The sequence below is a fragment of the Sapajus apella genome, unplaced genomic scaffold (assembly GCF_009761245.1).
Source record: "Sapajus apella isolate SASKATOON/1434 unplaced genomic scaffold, GSC_monkey_1.0 scaffold82, whole genome shotgun sequence".
NCBI classification, from domain to species: Eukaryota; Metazoa; Chordata; class Mammalia; order Primates; family Cebidae; genus Sapajus; species Sapajus apella.
In genome coordinates this window covers 6,600,497-6,620,899 of record NW_022437022.1, presented here as the reverse complement: position 1 = coordinate 6,620,899, position 20,403 = coordinate 6,600,497, and the positions used below count along the sequence as shown (strand labels likewise).

The following is a 20,403-nucleotide window of genomic DNA, read 5'->3' as shown; positions in this document are numbered from 1 at the left end:
CATGACAGTTTACAGACGCCAAGGTAATGCCTGGAAGTCACCCTATATGGTCTGTAAAGGGGAACAATGCTCAGTTACAGGAATTGCCCATCCCTTTCCTAGAAAACTCATGAATAATCCACCCCTTCTTTTTAGCATATAATGAAGAAGTAACTATAAGTATACACAGTCGAGCAGCCCATGCTGCTCTTCTGCCTATGGAGTAGTCATTCTTTATTCCTTTACTTTCTTAATAAACGTGCTTTTATTTTAGTCTATGGATTCACTTCAAATTCTTTCTTGTGTGAGATCCAAGAACTGCCTCTTGGGGTCTGGATCAGGACCCCTTTCCAGTAACAAAGTAATCATTTGCTATCCAAAAATGTCCTGCCGACCCATTGGTCACCCACTGTCCACCTAAGGGAGTGGCCAAGACTGAGTGGTCTCTAAATTCCTCCACGGCAGGAAGGAGTCCAGAGGGTGGGATGGGCACCTCCTCAAGATGAAAAGAGGGTTCTAGGGACAGGTTCCTTAGCCAGTGTTGGGGGAGAAAGGAATAGGGGGCACATATGTCTCAGGAGAAGTGCCAGCTACTCTGTGGCCAAGTTTTCTCAGGATAAAGACGTCGTGCTCTGTCAACTTTAGCTGTCTTATTGTTATTAGACTGGATCGTAGAGGAATTAATTGGATCTGTTTTCCAATGGTTTGGAAATTTTGCTTGCAGATCTAGAGCAGTGGAAAATTTTCCCCCTCACAAATTCCATGAGAAGGCTAAGAGAAGGAATGAACAGGGCAGCTGCGTGGGGCATTGTGCTGCCTGAAGAATGAAGTGGTAGGAGATTCTCCTGATAATCGAGATAAGTGACAGAGGAAAAAGTCCCAATCAGTCAAGGCTTATTAAGTCAGCTTTAGCGCATGTCCCTGAAAACACATGAGCCACAGACACATCAGTGGCTGTTCTACAAAGAGGCTTTCAGGAGGTAAGTATTTATACATTTCCTTAAAGTAGGGAGGCAGGAAGGGAGAATGGCAGGTAGGCTGTAAAGAAATGGTTCCATTCTTGTGAGACTTTAGCTAGTGCCCAGTTAGGTGTACTGTTTACATATGATAAGGCGAATGTTAGAAGAGAAAATGAGAGTAAAGGAAGAATCAATTATGCAGGCCTCACTGGGCATGTAAAGGAATGACTTGTCTTTGTTCTGTACCTCAGGAGGTAAGCCTGCAATGAACATGATCAGTGTGGAATCAACAGACTTTAGTTTCAGGAGCTAAGCTTAGACTGTAGACCTAAAATTCTTGTCTAGAAGCAAAGAATTTACTTATGAATGATCTGCAGGGGAGGTCCTCTGTAGATGCCTGAGGCAGGAGGTATAATGCTTGTAGCAGCTATTCATCTGGAAGAGGGTGTTGCATGACTCAGCCTCCAGGCTTAGTCTTCCCTTTTGCATAAGGATTTTGGGGTCCTGAGATTTTTAAATTTTTCTTTCTACCCCCATGTGCATCTGAGAGGGAAATCTTTTCCTCTTCTCTTTTCCTAAATTGAGTGTTACATGCCCATGGGAAAAAGCATCACATATTCAAATTAAAAGCAGCTCAGAATGGGTGTCAAAGGAGACTGAAATGGGTGCACTGAGGTGTTCCAGTTAACCAGAGAAGGCTCAGAGCTGGTGTGTTCCTGCTGGCAGTAGCAGAGGGAAGCCTTGTGTGATGCTCCTGAAATCTAATCGCTCCAGGTGCATTGACACAGGTGCTCCATTATACTGATGCGCTTTCTTAATGTGGGTCTTTATTTCCTCTGGGTTTTGAAATTGCCTTTTGCAAAATTGTAACCCCTTTCTTTGAAGTAAGAAGTAAAAGGGCTTTGTGTTTCACCGCTTCTGGGCATGGAGGAGTTAACTCTTTGACAGAGACCTCAGGAAGGATGGAAATCAGCAGAGAGAGAGTTAGGGGCCTGCTGCTGGGAAACTTTCTCCCTTCTCATTCTTCTCGTCAACCTTCTGCCACTATGGCAGGAGTCCCACACTTGGGTATTAGTAGTGACTGATAATATTAGGAATACTAAACTAATATTATTGATTAGTATTACTAATACTAGTATTACTAATTACTAGGCACGTCTGAGGAGAACGCAAGGGGCAGACACATCATTACTACCAGTAGTAGTAATTAGTAGTTACTAATAGGCATGACACCTGTTTTGAAGTAGAGAAGTGAAGGTCTCTAGAAAAATAAGTTTTCATTTAAAGACATCTATGAAGATTTCTTACCAAAAACCATCAGCGGAAGCTCAAGCCAAATGTTAGTGAGCCGGTAGACCAGGAATGGCGTGATGATGCCACCAATGTCACACATCGAGGAACAGACGAGGACGCCAAGATTCCTAGGATGCAGGAAACTGATTTAACTTGTTAACTCTTCACAGTGCAGCAGTTGTCTCCCACCCAGTCCTGAATAAATACTTCTTCAAATTATTAAAATGTTCAAGAGCTCTAATGTACACTGCTTAGATGAAAGGTGCACCAAAATCTCAGATATCACCACTGAAGAATTTATTCATGTACCCATACATCGCCTGTTTCCCAAAAACCTATTGAAATTAAAAAAATTAAATGTTCAAGAATCTAAAAAATTATTCATGTTAATTTCAATGCACAACATTGATATTTATATATACGTAATTCCATTCATATTCCGTCACTTTTGTTTTATATAAACTTTAAGGTTTTTTTTAACTTTGGGAGGAGTAATTGTTTCTTTTTACTTCCATCACCTGGTTTCCCTAAGCTGTTTCTATGGACCTGTTTGTGCTGTTTCAAATCAATCTCCCCTGTAACCATTGGATAATCCCTGTCTTGCAATTCAATTTTCTGTTCTTACCATGGCTTCTGTATTTTACCCCAGCCTCTAAGTGTGAGAGGTAAACTGCTGGGCCTGGCTGGACCTTTAAGTGTTCTCACCTTCCCTTACACTGTGTTTTGAAGGTAAGGTGTCCTCTGTCTGCACCTGTGGTGGTTCCAGTCAATGAACAAATGTCCCACCCACCCTCTTTATGCTAAGGAAAATACACTCACCTAATGAACGTGGGGTACAGCTCAGCATTGACCAGGCAGACTATCTCAAAGGCCATTGTGATCCCCATTCTTCCCAAGCATGAGACAATAATTTTTAGCCATTGTAGATCTAAGGGGGAAAAGCACACCACTTATCCATACATAGATGATTCCTCATCTTCAGACAATGCTCCAGAGGGGGATTTGCATGGAGAAATTCCCAATTCCAGAACGGGACAAGAAAGAAAAATGACGTCTTCTATAGACTCATGTTAATGTCAGCAGATTCTCATGTTCGTTCATCTTAACCTCAGACACAATGCTAATTCTCTTTTTTTAAAAAGACTTCATTTTTTTAGAGCAGTTTTAGGTTCATAACAGAATGGAGAGGAATAGAGAGCTTTCCCACATAACCTCTGCCCCTACACATGCATTACCCCCTGCCCATTATCAACATTCTCCACTATGTGGCACATTTGTTACTTGATGAACCTTCAATGACAACTATAATCACCCCAATCCATAGGTCACATTAGGGTTCATTCTTGGTGGTATACCTCTGTGGGTTTAGACAAATGCATAATGATCTGTATCCACTATTTTAGCATCATATGGAGCAATTTCACTGCCCTAAAAACCCTCTGTGTTTTCTTAACTTTAGACCTCAGTTGTTAATGACAATGGAGCTATACCAGTTTCCAAAGCTGGGCCAACTTTATTTAGTCTATAGAGGTCAAAGAAAGAGCAAACTATAGGCACATTTAAACAACTGCTAATAACTAACGGATTCAAATAAATCTCCTTACTGCTAAAAGGATTCTCTTATGCAGGTGTTTGTTCCCCTTTATTGAGAAAGCATTTTAAAAGGAAAAAAGGAACTACATAGCTGTTTATGGATGGTATTTACTTACATTTTTCTCATTTATTCTGCAGGTTGATGCAGGGAGGTCAAGAGAGTCCCCTAATTAACACCTAGGAAGCGCTGGAGTAAGACCTTGACTTGGGCCTACTCCACCCCATGGCGCATGCTCTCTGCTCCAGGTCATCTTGATGGCCCGTAGCATGGGGCTCCGTAATCTCTCTTGTTATATCATACCAAGAAACAATTGGGTGCAATTTTTCCTAAAGGGAGGCTGGCCATATAAATTTGCTCAGAAGGGTCCCAGATACTGCCCTCCAACTCGTCTTTCCAAATTGATTTGGATGACAAATTACATGGTTTTCCTATCAATGGGCTGTGACACTCCCTCTCTTCAGGGTCTTGGAGACAAAACTCCAACGTGGCCTGAAACTTACCACCAGGGGTAAAAACTGAGGCCAGACAAGCTGCCCCTGCCACCATATTTGACACGGCCCAAGGGTAACGGCGGCCAATGCGGTCGATGGTGAGGATGACGAGGAAGGCAGCTGGGAATTCAACCAGGGCAGAGTAGAAGAAATCCAGGTAGATATTGTCCCCTGCAAGGCCCACATGCATGATGAGGCCCTGGTAAAGCACAGAGCTCGTGAACCTGAGCAAAGAGGAGAGTTCAAGTCAAGCCAAACACCAAACATGGGCAACCAAAAAAGAGAGGCTTTTGGAGAAATAATGTGGATTGTAGGTCACCTTTCCCTGTGATTGTCTCCTTGCTAGTCCCCATCCCACTACTTTTATAATCTCTGATCCACCTCAGTGGCTGGCTGTGGCTGGCTGGTTTGCAAGAACCAGAAGAAATTAGAATAGTTAGAAATAATTAGAAATTAGAATAATGTTTCCTAGACAAATGGAAAGCCAAGAAGAATGTCTTAATGGAATGACTTTCATTTTTTATTTTCTTCATTTATTTTTTGAGACAGCATCTCACTCTGTTGCCCGGGCTGGAATGAAGTGGTGTGATCTTGGCTCACTGCAAACTCTACCTTTTGGGTTCAAGTTATTTCCCTGCCTCAGCCTCCCTAGTAGCTGGGATTACAGACATCCACCCCCACACCCCACTAATTTTTGTATTTTTAGTAGACATGTGGTTTTGCCATGTTAGCCATGCTGGTCTTGAACTCCTGGTTTCACATGATCCTCCCACCTCGGCCTCCCAAAGTGCTGGGATTACAGGCATGAGCCACCACGCCTGGCCGATGGAATGATTTATTTAGTAAAACTATGTCAAGTTATTAGTGGTTGTGAATTATTTCTCTCTTTGGGGTACTCTTGTACAGTTGAGATCAAAAGAACTGACTACTTAATTCAAATTTTAGGAAGCCAGAAGACCAAATGAGTACAGCCTGCTTCTTGATGACTTCTCTTCCAGCCTGATACAAACAACATTTGGAAAATGTTTCTAGCTTTTTTTAACTAAAAATGATCATTATATGTAATGGAAAATATGAGGATAATCAATGAAAGTCACAATTACTGGGGAAAAAAAAGAAGGATAATGAACTGAATTTCAAAGCTGCTTTCCCATGCACTATTGTAACAGTTGCTAAATTAATTCCTGACAAGCTTTGCTTTTGTCAGTGATTGTAAATTTCCATTTGCCTGGGTGGACATCCAATGTGCCCTGAAAGGATGCATCCCCCACTAGAAAAGGCGTGACCCAAAGCTCTGAGAGCAGCACAGAGACAGCAAACACAATAAAGATCAAGTCACTGGGCTGTGAAGCCACTGGAATTATTCTTGGGGATTATTCCTGTTCATAAATTTATTTTTTCTCCAGGTAGAAAAGAAAAAGGGAAAGAAAAGGCATCCTCCATCCCCTCAAACATTTTTGGCCAGCTCTATGATAGAGATCTATGTTCATCATCAGTTAAGTTGTACCAATAGTTCTCTATCTGGGCTATGTATTAGAATCACCTGGAGAGTTTAAAGACCACTGGTTCCTGAGCTCTACTCTAGAACAATTAAATCGGTATTTCTGGGGGTTTTGGGCTTGGTATTTTGTAAGCTTCTGGGTGATTCCAGTGTGAATCTAAGGTTGGATTGCCTTGATCTGTGCTTAGGGACTACACTGATGTCAGTATTTGCCCGAGAAAAACATGATCAGGAAAACCTACTATACACGAGCCACACATTGCTGCCCACCGTCGGTGCTAATACGGGAATGAGGTCAGGTTTTCTTCCCTCCCTTAATATGGATGATTGTGATTAAAAGAATTTGGAGTCATTTCAAGGCGAAAAATATTCCTTACCAGTTGTACATCAATATCAAAGTATGTTTCCTTATCTGAGGAGTTCTGACCAAGTCAAAAAATGAAGGGTTCAATTTCTTGCCAGCTTCCTCTTCAAGTCTCAGGTGCTAAGAAAAGAAATAGAAAGGATGGCTCGGTATATTTAATGCTGGTGTCCCTGGGTCACGTAGGGAATAACAATAATTCCTTACCCATGCTGAGTGCACATCTCGTGCCCAGCACTAGAGCAAGCACTTTCCACACTGTCTCATTTCATCTTTGGTTTTTTTTGGTTTTTTTTTTTTTGGCATCTTGCTCTGTCGCCAGGCTGGAGTACAATAGAGCAATCTCAGCTCACTGCAACTTCTGCCTCCAGGGTTCAAGTGATTCTCCTGCCTCAGCCTCCCAAGTAGCTGGGATTACAGCTGTGTGCCACCACGCCTGGCTAATTTTTGTTTTGTTTTGTTTTTGAGATGCAGTTTCACTCTATTGCCCCGGCTGGAGTGCAATGGCATGATCTCCACTCACTGCAACCTCTGCCTCCCGGGTTCAGGCAGTTTTCCTGCCTCAGCCTCTCGAGTAGCTAAGATTTATAGGCATGCACCACCACACCTGGCTAATTTTTGCATTTTTAGTAAAGACGGGGCTTCACCACGTTGGCCAAGCTGGTTTTGAACTCCCGACCTTGTAATCTGTCTGCCTTGGCCTCCCAAAGTGCTGGGATTACAGGCATGAGCCACTGCACCCTACCAATTTTTATATTTTTAGTAGAAACAGGGTTTCACCATGTTGGCCAGGCTGGTCTCTAGCTCTCAACTTCAGGTGATCTGCCTGCCTCCACCTCCCAAAGTGCTGGGATTACAGGCATGAGCCATCGCATCCAGTCTATTTTCTAATAAGCTTAATCTCTTTTTTAGCCTCTGTGGAAAGAAAAGGTTTGAGGTCAATGTAGTGGGATCTACTAAAGGCAAACACTAAACATAGATAATGAACACTTCTGTAACTGGGTTCTATTTAAGAAGGCAGGGGATTGCTTAAAAGCTTTTGAGCTGGGTGCCATAGCTCATGCCTGTAATCTCAGCACTTTGGGAGGCTGAGGTGGGCGGATCATCTGAGGTCAGGAGTCCGAGACCAGCCTAGCCAACATGGTGAAAACCTGTCTCTACTAAAAACACAAAAATTAGCTGGGCGTGGTGGCACGCATCTGTAATTCCAGCTACTAGGGAGGCTGAGACAGGAGAGTTGCTTGAACCAGGGAAGTGGAGATTGCAGTGAGGTGAGATGGTGCCACTGCATTCCAGCCTGGGCAGCAGAGCAAGACTTCATCTCAAAAAACAAACAAAAAAAGCTTTTGGGACACTTTCTATCCAAGGTGTACAAAATTCTAAGAAATCATGTGTGTTTAAAGAACTGCTTTACTGATCTATGAATCTGACCTGAGGATGGTTAATATGCAGATGATGGGAGTGATGGGCACCTGGGCATAGGAGGCTGGCGAAGGCATCTTGTGAGACAGAAGCTCCTCGTTTGACCTTTAAATGGTTTCTGCTTCCCTTTTAGTTTGATGTTTTCCACCTATTTGAAATGTTCTCCCACGGAACCACAAATCTTAGTACATAAAATACTCTGTTGCATTCCACTACAGGGAAGCCAAAATGCAAGGGGACGTGTCTTCCATGGTTCCCGGCTGAGATCACTGGCGTGCATGAGTCTTCCCAGACCCTCCCTTTCTCCTGTTCCCTGATTTGATCTTAAGGTCCTGGCTCACCTGAAGGGAGGTAGTTAGAGATTTTCCATTTTTCTTTGCGATGTGCTTAATGACTCTCATGGCTTTAGCATTCTTGTTCTGGGATATCAGCCACCTGGGAGACTCAGGTATGCACCTAGGGTACAAGGTGAGTGGAGGGCAATCTTAAGGAATCTTCCTTACCCCTTCCCTCAATTTTTTATAATCAGATTTCTTTGAGGATCTTAACACAGTTGGATCTACAAAGAAAACATCACTCATGCAGGGCGATACGTGGTTCTTTCCTCCCTCAAATGCTGACTTGTAGTCAGCATTGTCCAGGAATTCTTCGGGTTCCCTCCTCAGAGATTTCTAAGCAGAAACACAGGAAGCAAGCTGCAAAGCAGGGTGCAGCTGCACATCCAACTCCTGTTGCAAGGGGGAGAGGCAAGCCTGTCTGAGTGGCCCTGGGCTTTTCAAAGGCCTGAGAACTGGCAGAGGGGTCAAGGACTGGACACTGGAGTATGCAAACCATTGCGGGGGCGGGGAGCAAGTATGTATATTATTATGCTCAGTTTCCCAAAGGAATGAGATAAGCGTTTGGTCAGATGGGAAGAGAACTTAAAAGACAGATTGCATAGTTTGAAAAACGCTTGATGTAGGAGGGCTTGGGGAGCTCTTGCAAGTTTTTGAGCAAGACTAAAACCATTGACTCTGACTCTGGAGGGGACACTAGGCAGCTGGGTTCAAGGTGAATGAGTTCAGGGTGAATGGGAGGAGGAGAAGCTGAGAAAGGAGGTGGTAAGGCAGCTGTGGCAGTTGTGATGTGAATGTAGGAATGCCTCAGTTGGGATCATCACTCTGGGAGAGAAGTTGCTCTGAGAGGCAGGGTTTAAAAGGAATCTGAAATGGATGTTTTTGTGGAAGTGTAATGGAGAGAGCAGGAAGGGTCACTCTCAAGAGTGTAATGGACTGAATGTCTCTGTCCCCCCTCAAGCTCATGCATTGATGCCCTCACCCCCAGTGTGCAACTTGGAGTTGGGGCCTTTGGGAGGTAATTAAGTTTAGATGAGATCTGGAGAGTGGGGACCCCAGATGTCCCTATAAGAAGGGGGATAGAGACTAGAATGTTATCTCTCTCTCTGCCATGCGAGGGCCCACAATTGGGACATATGCAAGCAAGGAAGTGGGCTCCCATCAGGAACAAATTCTCCAGCACCTGGATCTTAGACTTCCCAGCCTCCAGAACCATGGGAAATATATTTGTAAGTACCCAGTCCATGGTATTTTTGTCACAGCAGCCTGAGCTGCTAAGACACAGAGTTTTACTGGCTTTTGGATAAGAAACAGGCATCCTGGAAGGATTGAGATATTTAATTCTTAGGCAAGACAGCCATTGGAAGAACAAGTGGCTAAATCTACAGGGTACTAAATAAGTGGGTTTGTTGCATGGAGAGAGATTTGGTCTGATAATCCAGTGTCCCCTTTGTTTTATTTCAGATAATCTCACATTAGGGGTTTCTAATAGTTTCTGGTATTTTCCAAGTGTTTCCCTTGGGCAGGGATGACAAACATATTTGGTAACTATGATTGATTGGTATGGTCTGTCTGGAGTGTCATGTTGGCCTTATCTGGGATGAAGAACACTGTAATTAATTGGAGATGTCTGCCTTGGGCACAAGTATTGGGAAATGGTGACGCAAGTGCCATGTTCTGCTTTCTCCACCCTAAAGTTTTCCCTGGGGGAGGGAGAGAATAGTAATAGTGATATTTTCAGTCTCTTCAAAGGGCCTACAGTCCAAATTGTACCACAGTGACTAGAAGCTAATTTAAACACCAAATAAATAATGTGGAATTGTAAGATCCAGGTCATAAAAACTTTAAACCCAAAGAGAAAGGACATTTGATTTACAGAAGGAGAGACAGGTGAAGCTTGTGATTTTTATCCCTGAAACATGGACTTGGGCTCTTTGTGAAATGGGCCTGGAGAATGAAAGCAATCTCAGAATCAGAAGGATAGTGTGCATTAAGGAAGATAGCCTTTTTAGCAAAATAAAATACTTTGATTTCTTTCATTTTTGCTCCAAATGGACTTACCAGTAATAGAGCAAGAAGCAGAAGTTGGGCAGAGTAACTGTGAACTGCAACCACCTCCAGTGAGGAAGTGCGTAAGCCACCCCGGCTAGCACCAGGAGCCCAACTGTAAAGGCAGCTTGGTAAAAAATCCCCACTGTTCTCCGATACCTCAGCCCAACAAATTCTGTAACTGCAGAGAGAATTCAAATGGTCAATGCAATTCAATACAATAATGAGTTGGCTGTCCAACTATCAGGAAACTAGAACGCCAACCTAAAAAATATAGACACATTCTAGAATATTCTATACAGATTTTTTTTTTTGGTTCTTACTTTGTTATAACTACTGCTGTTTTATTAATTAATAAATCTTTTAGTTCCATTGTAGATGGGATGAAAGGCCTGCCAACATCAGCAAACACATTTCATTTATAACTTCCATGATGCAATTGTATTTCAGATATATGCAAGATTTTGACCTAGAGTAGTAACTCAAGACCTGAACAAATGAATCAAACATTAAATTTAGACTGTAGATGATTTTTACATAAATGAACACCTGAGTATAACTTGTTCTCTTACATGGGTTTAACATTTATCTTGCAATCCTGTTTATTTGTATAAATGGCTTGGTAACTTAACAGAGGGCTGAAGTCAGATAGTGCTGGCTTGCAAAAACTGGTTTTACATGCTGGAGTATTTTACAAGCTGGTGGTTCAGCCCATTGGTATCAGTCATAGTGAGAATATTGCTATAAAGAGGCTATGCTGTTAGAGATCAAATATTCTCTTACAGTATACGGAGCTTAACTATAACTCTGGCTACTAACGAATAGGATGTAAGTTGTATTCCTGGTTCTAAAAATGGCTGGCTGAGTAACCTAGGTTGACTACAGTACTTGTGTTTTCAGTTTCCTTATATGTAAGTTGAAGATAATTGGAGTTTACTAGAATAGATGTTTGCAAAGTATTAAAGTCCTTTATAAATCTACTATATCTCTCATCACTGAATCTTCTTTATGAATAGGTCTGGTGCAATGGATTTTCTTTCTACACAATACTTCAGGGTACAGAAAACAAAAATTCCAAAAAAATTATGTAAGAACCTGGCACTATGTCACACTTGTTTCTGCCTTCACTTTTTTTCCTTATAAGGAGGAATGCTGAGTGAGTTGATATGCTTTTAGAAATTCTTATGATATAGATAGAAAAAAACCTCTCAATATTGTCTTGAAGCTGGGTCCCATTTTCTGGATGCCACCCCCCACCTGACTCTATTTTGGCAGTGAGGTTCCTTTGTTCTCACAACTGCTAGCACAAGCACTCTTACTCAGGATGAAGCCTATTAACCAGCCTGCTTTGCTGACCAGCCCTTGGATTACGCGAAAAATTAACATCCATGTATAGGTTGGGGAAATGGCCATGAGAACTCCAGACGCAGCATTTATGAGGATTGTAGTTAGGAGGCAGAGCTTACGGCCAAACCTGCAGGGAGAAAAACAAAGAGAGGGAATCGAGTTCATTTTGATTTGTGGAGATTGTAGAAAATGCATGGAAGTTATGGAAATCTAAACAAAATTGGAGGTTAACTTTAAATTTTGTAAATCTGGGAGGCACAGACTGATAGCTACAAAGGGAATCTGTGGCTCCAGGTTCATGTAGCACTTTTCATCAGCACATTCTGTGTCAGTTTTCAGCATGATAAGCCCCATTCACCCATGGGTTCAAGTACCTTCTCGGTCCCACACTGTGGCAGATGTTCAGGGAGGGAATAATTCTTCCAGGCCACCCAGTGCTGAATACTCTATAGTCCTATCTAGGTCTTACATCGCCATGTGAGTTGCAGCCTTTGCACTAACAGTTTCAACCAATTTATTCACCCAAGAATGTTTTCGCTTTGAAAACAAAATTCAGTGTTCAGTATATACCCCTTTCCTTTTTCAACATTGCTTGTAAACTTTGTGAAAATTGTCTTTGGTACCACACATGTTACTGTCCTATGGAGTGTCTGTTTGGAGCACCCCAGGGAGAGAGCTTCCACACATCAGATTGGAGAGACTTAGGTTTTATCAGTTTAGGGATTTGGAAAGTTGTCTCAGTACACTGAATAGAGGAAAACAATTGGTAACCTGGGTTTAATCATGACCTTACTACTTACTATGATGTTGGGTAAGCCATTCAACCATATTCAATGTCTTCATCTGGAAAATACCCATCTGACTCAGCAGAAAAGAGGATTAAGTGAGATATTACAGGTAAGGAGCTTGGCACATACCCACCTCTGACTCCTTCCTTCCTTTCTTCCTTCGGTTTGCAAAGCTGCCTCAGCTCAGAGAGTTGACTTGGGGCCCAATACTATTATTTTCATCATGTCCTCGTTTTGTTGTAAAAGATATCCTAATCCACTATTAGTGGATACATAAAAAAAATTCTTCATAGAAAACAATGTTTATTTAATGTTTTTCCACTTCAATTGGAAGGACGACGTTCTGTTATTAGGATTGCTCATTGGATAAACATTGTTTCATTGATGCTTTTACTGTTATGCAACTATATTCTAGTGAACATGTCAAATACTAACCATTTCAAAATAACCCACATTACTTACAATTATTTTGGAATAGTAACATTTTAAATATGAAATTTAAAGGTTAAGCAGTCACATTGGTAATTGGTGTTAACTAGTAAATTTCTTAAGTCTTCAAACTCTGTTTTGACCATGTAATTTTTAAAAATTTTTTATTTTTAGTGCTGGAGTACATGTGCAGGATGTGAAAGTTCTTTTTATAGGTAAGTTTGTGCCATGGTGGTTTGCTGTACCTACCAACTCATCACCTAGGTAACCATGTAATTTCTTAATTCTCAGTCAATGGCTCCCTACTATAAATATACAGCCTCTCAACCTGTAATTCAAAGCCTTCCAAAGTCACATCTCAACTTAATTTTTTAGCATTTCTTCCCATATTCACCTACCCAAACCCCTTCCTTTACCCTCAAAGAGTTGATAATCTATAAACATGTACTCAAATGGTACTTCTTCAACTTCCAAAGATGCTTCAGGCACATGATAGAACACCATAGTAGTGCTCCACATAGATGGACAAACCTTCTATGTGATAAGAGGGAGTATTCATTATTTGAAACTGAGAGCAAGAAAATCAAATCCATGATGTGGAAAAACTTCACTGGGGACCATGTTCCACATATGGAAATGATGAACTTAAAACAATAATAAGGCATGACTAGAATAAATTTGGGGAATCTGGGATAGAGGTTTGAGACTCCTCCTACCCCTCAGCAGGGCCACTTAAATGGTTAAATTAAAAACAATCAGATGAAACAGGAGAGGAGGGGGCGGACTTCCTGCACTGCTGGTTTGGTAAGTCTTTTAGCTACTTGCGACTCAGAATGTGGCTGAGGACTATTAGCATGGGCTTGGGAGCAGCATCACCTGGGAGCTGGTTAGAAATGTAGGATCTCAGGCCCACCCAGACCTGCTGGATCAGAATCTGAATTTTAGCAAAATTCTCAGAAGATTTATATGTGCCTTAGCATTTGGGAAGCAGTGCTTTAATTTCAAGGAAATTAAAGTTTCTTTATCCATTGTAAATTATGGATAATGAAATCTACTTTAAAAGGCTCTTGTGATCCTAAATAAAATATAGCAAATGAGGATGCCCAATCAAGTGACTAGCACACAGTAAAATCAGTAGTGAACGTGTTTTGGGAGCTCCCATATAGTTGGATAAGTTTGACTGGGACTTTAATGCTGGTTTTGATGTAAGGCAGGCAGGCACCAAAATTGGGGCTTAGTCCGGGAGGGTTCTTGGCTTTGCCCAGGAAAGAATTCAAGAGCAAGCTGGTGTTGTTAAATAGCAATTTTTGTTGAAGCTGCAATGTATAGCAGCAGCACCTCTGCTCCTTGTGGAGCAGGGATACCCCAGAGGCAGTGTGCCTGGAATAGCAGCTCAGAGGCGGCTGTTCTGTACTCATAATTATACCCACTTTTAATCACATGCAAATTAAGGTGTGGCTTATGCTGAAATTTCTAGGAAGAGGATGGTAACTTCTGGGTTATATAGTCATTGCCATTAAAAGGGGTGGTGATTGCCTTGTTGCCACGGCAATAGCAAACTGACATGGCACACTGGTGGGTATGTCTTACGGAAAGCTGCTCCCACCTGGGACCTGTTTTAACTAGTCCTCAATTTGGTCCAGTGTCCAAGCCCTGCCTTGAGAGTCAAGTCCCTCCCCCAGCTCACTTTGATTTAGTTCCATCGTGACATATAAAAGTAGGGTGCTGGCTTTTGAGAGATGATTATAAGACTTACAGAAAATTTGCAAGCTAATTGTTAGCACAACCATCATTAAAAATTAAATTATATACATTTACAATTAAATTATATTGAAAACAAATGTAATATGCAAAAAATCACTTTCCAATGATTTTACTATATTTGGTCATCTATGCTTGTGAGGTTATTTACATCTACTGTATCTGCATGGTGGAAATGCTGTGAAATGATGCACAGTTCTAGCCAACTCTGTGTCCTGTAACATCATTTTTGTAGCTTGAAGTGGAACACAGTGGGTATATTTACACCAGAGAAATCAGCAAGCACTACAAACTGAGGCTTTCCCCCCCAGAGAACCAGTTGTTAAACATTTACAAGTATGGCACACTAAATGCAGCACTTATGGCCAGGTGTGGTGGCTCATGCCTGTAATCCCAGAAGTTTGGGAGGCTAAGGCAGCCAGATCACCTGAGGTCAGGAGTTCAAGATCAGCCTGGCCAACAGGGTGAAATCCTGTCTCTACTAAAAATACAAAAATTAGTTGGACATGGTAGCCGGCGCCTGTAATCCCAGCTATTCAGGAGGCTGAGACCGAAGACTCGCTTGAACCAAGGAGGCGGAGGTTACAGTGAGCTGAGATTGCACCACTGCACTCTAGCCAGGGCAACAGAGTGAAACTCTGTCTAAAAATAAAATAAATACCACAGGACTTATAGTTACTGCTCATTAGAGTAAAAAAAAACCCTGGAATTGGTAAGGAATTGCTTTTTTTGTCTTATGTGATACTCAAAGTCATTCATTAAGAAGTTATGGGTATATTCTTATGTCCATTCTTAATCTTATTTACAATCTTTTCACAATGCCTTTCTGTTTGTTTTTGTTTTATAATGGATACCTACTTGATCAGCTTGTTAGGCCATATTTTAAAAGTTATTCATGAAGGACAATGCGTTTTATTTAATGTGAGTTTAATCTGTGAATACAATGGGTATCCATGACATTCTTGTCCCATTGTATAAAATCTGAAAATTGTAGGCATTACCTATACAAAAAACAAATTGCTTTCTCATTTCTTTATGCCACACTTCTTACTCCTGCATGAAGGCACAGAACAAAAGGAGGGCAATGACCAGCCAAGCTTCAGACAGTACAGAAAAAGAAGTTGAGGCATGGAGACAGCCTTTGGGGAAAAATAATGAGTACTTACCTTGACAGAGGGGATTTCAACAACAGTAACAAAATAATGAGATCATTTAAGTAGGCAGATAATTGACTAGGGCTTATAACTCAGGAATGTACTGTCAGTAGGGATTTATAACCAATCTCCTACTTGTTAAGTGGGATGTGAATAATTAACTAATTTCTTAAGCCACTGTGCAAGGGTTAAAGATTGAGTCACCCATTTACTCCCAGCCTGCCAGGGAGTGAGGGAGTGAGCGTTAGCATCTCCACATGATGGTGGTGGAGGGAGGTGGCAAGAGTGAACGCTGCAGGGCCAGGCTGCCCAGGGGTGTGAGGTGGATTCCAGACCTCCCCTTGTTAATGTGTCTGTCCTGATTTAATTGGTCATCTCTAAAGAATCATCCTCAATTCTGCTGCAACAAAAAATAAAAGCAAATGACCTTCCCTTTCACCTTGCAAGTCTCCCGCAGAAAGCCCCAGGAAGAGCCTTGCCAGGGCAGCTGAGGAGACAATAATAGCCGCGGGTGAGGGATGAGAGGCATGTGGCCCGCACCTCCACTTTGACCCCTCTTCCCTCCTGCTGCCAGGAGGGCCCTAGGCCCCTGTGACGTGCATATGCCTTGGGGATGTGATATATTAAGCCATCGCTTTTAATCTTTAACACATTTGCAAGTTTTAATTCTGCCTAACAAAATAATACAATCAGATAAAATATTCTACTTGCATTTAACATTAAACTCACAGGTTTGGATTATATCATAGATATAGTTGGGGATGGCATGGGAGGGCAACAAGTATACAAATGCATTTACTTTACTATTTATTTCAGTTATATATTAATATTTTACATGTAAGTATATAAGTATATATTTCTATCTAGATAATAATTATATGTTTGTGTGTTATATATAATGATATATAGTTTTGCATCATTAGCTCACTAGGTGACTACTGATTAAGGGGAACACTATGACCCAAAATGTTGAGTGCAGTGTCTGGCCATGGAAAACACTCATTAAGCAGTGCTATGAATATTCAATAATTAGCCCTGATGGCCAAGTTAGCTAAAGTGCTTATCAACTATGAAGCAAACTTTTTGGTTCCTTTTCCTTTTGAGGACACCTAAAAGTGTCTCATTGGTCATCAAGAGAGCAAAGCTGTGTGTTATAAAGAACTTGCAACACAGTGAGTGTGGGATTTCAAAATGCTGGATAAGTAAGATAGAGCAATAGCTTGATTCGTATGAACACTGACTACTAGCTTGCTGAAGACACAGAGTCATCAGAGAGGCCTTTTGTCATCTCTCCAGGGACACTGACATTGTAGGGGTGGACATTTACCTCTCTCGTTGTAGATAGACCCTCCTTCTCTTTCTTTAAGTTGTGGGTTCCACACATATAGTCACATCTTGCCCCAGGGACCTAATTCGAGAATCCTGCAATCCCACAGGTAATAGGGAGATTCTACATTGGGCCTGGTGCTGGGGGCTCCCAGCATATGCGAGACAAGCAGAGGACAGGGTTGAGCTCAGAGGTCCTGAAGGCTGATGGGCAGGAGGAGGGCAATGAGGCCAGAAAATGAACTGGGAATTACAAAAGGGATGAGATCATCTGTCACTCTCCCTTCTGACTTTTAGCTTCTGCATAGCCCACGTGGAAGACTTGCTGTGTAATGTTGAAACAACTGTTTGTAACCCTGGAGAGTTTGAAAATAAAGACATTAGTCATGATTATCCAAGCAGCAGAAGAAATCTAAGATTATAAAAACACCGACATAAAGGCCAGGAGATTGTGGTCTGTGTGCTTGGGAGAATGGGATTCAAGCAGGGGCAGGTGCATCCAAGTGTTCTCCAAACTTTTGGATTTTTAAAATTCCACCACAGGTGGTTCAACCTACCTGTCTGCTATGTAGCCGATACCCACAGAGCCGATAAAGAATCCTACATTCACAGATGACTGGAATAGGTCCAACATCCAGGAGTTGGTACACACCAGGTTAAACTGCCAGCAGGGGAGATGTGTTCCAAGGTGGGAGAGAAAGGAAATGAAATCCTGTTAGAATTCCATTGGGTACAACTCAGCTAGGGTACTCATTAAATATTCCTTGAGTAGAACTGTGCAGTGGCAATAAGCCACTGTTTATTGATCATGTCAATCTCCTCCTCCTCTTCCTCCTTCTCCTCCTCCCTCTCCTCCTCCTCCGTCTCCTTCTTCTCCTCCTCCTCCTCCTTCTTCTTCCTCTCTCTCTCTTTTTTTTTTTTTTTTGGTGAGACAGGGTCTTGCTCTGTCACGCAGGCTGGAGTGCAGTGGCAGTTATGACTCACTGCAGCCTTAATCTCCTGGGCTCAAATGATTCTCCCACTTCAGCCTCCCAAAATGTTGGTGTTATAGTTGTGAGCCACTGTGCCCAGCCTCGATTTTTCTCACACAACCAAAAGCCCTGCCCTTCCATCTGGTAATTTGTCATTAAGATAAAACTATAGCATTGGCTAAATCAGCTGAAATTGGGTAATTACTGCACTTATACACAATGTATTTTTTTCCTTTCTAATGTCAATGCACAGGCAGATAGGTGTGTGAACATGATACAGTGCAGGCACCAGGAGGCTGAGCCATTTAGCATCTCCCTGATGTCTGTTTAATAAAAGGGGATTAGGAGCATCTGCTGAAGGCCGCTGTATTTCCTCTCATTTGGAATAAGAGGAGGTGGTCAGGTGGGGCAGGTGCTGGACTGGGTCAAGAGCTCCAACCTCTAGAATTAACTCTGCTAAGTCACTTCCTGTGTGGTCTGTGGAAAAAACTCTTCTCTGCTTAGGGCCTCAGTTTCATCATCTCTGTAGAATAGGATGAGATTAGCCATGTGGGAGAGCCTCGGAGAGTATGAGCTGCATATTTCCTGTAACTATCTGACCACTTTAGATCCTTCAAATTAGGCTCTACCTACCCGTCTGCTCATACAGAATATCTTCCCATTGTCCAAGGAGTCGTTTTAAATTAAACAAGGCAACTGGCTCTTTCAGTATTTTCAGGATAATTTAATCCCCCTATTTTGCTTTGCTTTCAATAAAAGCAAGCCTCCATTTTTTACCTTTTAAAAATTATGTTTATTGAAAGGAGGCTTCACAACTAGTTTTTGATGTCATCTGTAGTTTTTAACAAAATAATAGTGCCACAGCATGATCTCCAGCCCGAATGATCTTATATGGACAGTTTGTGAAAATTAAGAGAAAAAATAGGCATTGAGAGAAAAGCACGTCATATCACACGGCCAGGCACAGTTCAGGTGGATGTGGGCATCTGTGTGATCGAAGAAGAGGGGGAGGTAAGGCTTCCAGAAAAAGAGGAGGAGCCTCAACATTCCCTATCTCAGCAGCATTTCCAGGGGTTCTGATACGCTTTTGCCTCTTTCTCACTGCTGGGACATGCACTAGCTGGAGTCATTACTGTCAGCATCTGAGGACGTTTTAACTAAACCACTCATTCTCCAGACAAATGAGAAGCTGCATGTTTTCACTTGGAAATTGGGATTTTGTAAGCTACATGGAGGCCAAAAAGCAAGTCCAGGCAGTGTTTATGAGAGCCGGGCTGTCCCTGGTTGCCTCCTAGAGAAAAGCTCCATGCTTTGCTTCTCCATCCCAGCCCCGGGCTCAGTCTCTTACCTCGGTGACGATGGAGGAGCCAGGCGTCTCGTACACCCAGCCGTCTCGGCAGGGGCCCAGCGGCAGGTGGCTCCTGTTGGTGGCTAGGCTGGCCAGGGGGTCCACGCAGCCGAGGGCGCTCTGGTTCCAGTCCACCTCGTAGCGCCTGCACTGGCCTGGGGAGGCCTCGCCCGCGGGCCCCGGGCCGGGCACCGTGTAGTTGAGCTCCTCTGCGGGGCTCCAGCCGCAGCGCAGGCTCAGCTCGGCTACCCCGGGGCTCCGGCAGCGGTGGTCAGGGGTGAAGCCCAGGAAGACGATGCCCACGTAGATGGGCGTGAAGGCAACTGAGAGCAGCGCCAAGAGGAAAAACATTTGCTTCTGGAAAAAGTGAAACTCCCCTGCGTGCTCCAGGGCATCGTCCACGGTGGGCATGATCCCGCAGGCAGGCGGGCAGGAGGCTGCCCCAGCTGCCCGGAGCGAGGCTGAGAGCGGCTGCAGCCAGCTCAGCACAAACCCTGGCCAGAAGTCAAAGCGGGGAGTTTACCTCTGCAAGTGACCAGCCTTCGGGGCAGGCCTTTCTTGGTCCCGCTGACTTCAAAGGTGCACCCCTCCAGCGGTTCCCAGATGCCCTGAGCTCACTCCCAGGATGCCTGTCGTGTTTATTGTAACAGGTTCTCCGCAGGCTTGTCGGTGCTCCACGCCAGCAGCACAAACAACCCTTCCTCTGTGTCCCACCGCAGGGAATCCGAGTGCTGGCCCCTACCACAGCCCAGTGACCTTCCCGTAGAGCCCCAAGCAGCCAGGAACTTAATATACTCCTGTCTCACGCACACCCCCAGCCTTTCCTTCAAGGCGCTAAGGAGAAAACGCACGTGTTTGGCCACAAGGCCCAGGGCGATGTGAATCAGGATCTGGGTCAGAACCCTGGTCCAGATTCAAAGTGGGTTGCAAGTCTAACCACTAGGCTCATTCTCCAGCCAACAAGACCCGTCAGGATGTATTTTGGGGCTGCTTGTTTTGACGCTGTTCAGATTTTTAACTCCGCATTTTCAGTGTTTGCTCCAATCTGGAATTCCTGCGTTTCATTCCTGAAGGGTCCCTCCCCTTAACCCATCCGAGAGAAAGAGTAAAGTGCTCACGTCGCAGAAAGGTCACGTGTAAATGCAGGCAAGTGTATCCACGCCACTGTCCTCTTGTCCTGGATTTTTCTGTCTGAGTTTGTTGGGGCTAAGGAATCCATGCCCCATTGTGAAGGCCTCAGAAGTGACGTCTCTCTCTGACCTTCTGCCCTCCTGTCTCTCACCAGCCATTCTTTC

At 43.1% G+C, this 20,403-nt stretch overlaps 1 protein-coding gene across 1 annotated transcript in view; it reads right to left on the bottom strand.

Moving 5' to 3' along the window:
• The window catches only part of SLC22A2 (solute carrier family 22 member 2), a 41,763-nt gene extending 21,843 nt beyond the window's left edge, over positions 1 to 19,920 (bottom strand). Inside the window, exons 1-9 of the mRNA XM_032253139.1 lie at positions 19,109 to 19,920; positions 17,347 to 17,450; positions 11,304 to 11,458; positions 9,997 to 10,165; positions 7,942 to 8,056; positions 6,195 to 6,301; positions 4,326 to 4,540; positions 3,051 to 3,159; positions 2,247 to 2,359 (exon numbers count right to left, since the gene is read on the bottom strand). Of these exons, the coding sequence (XP_032109030.1) occupies positions 2,247 to 2,359; positions 3,051 to 3,159; positions 4,326 to 4,540; positions 6,195 to 6,301; positions 7,942 to 8,056; positions 9,997 to 10,165; positions 11,304 to 11,458; positions 17,347 to 17,450; positions 19,109 to 19,519 (1,498 nt within the window). The 5' untranslated portion in view covers positions 19,520 to 19,920. The remainder of the gene's footprint in view (positions 1 to 2,246; positions 2,360 to 3,050; positions 3,160 to 4,325; positions 4,541 to 6,194; positions 6,302 to 7,941; positions 8,057 to 9,996; positions 10,166 to 11,303; positions 11,459 to 17,346; positions 17,451 to 19,108) is intronic.
• Positions 19,921 to 20,403: the final 483 nt, after the last annotated feature.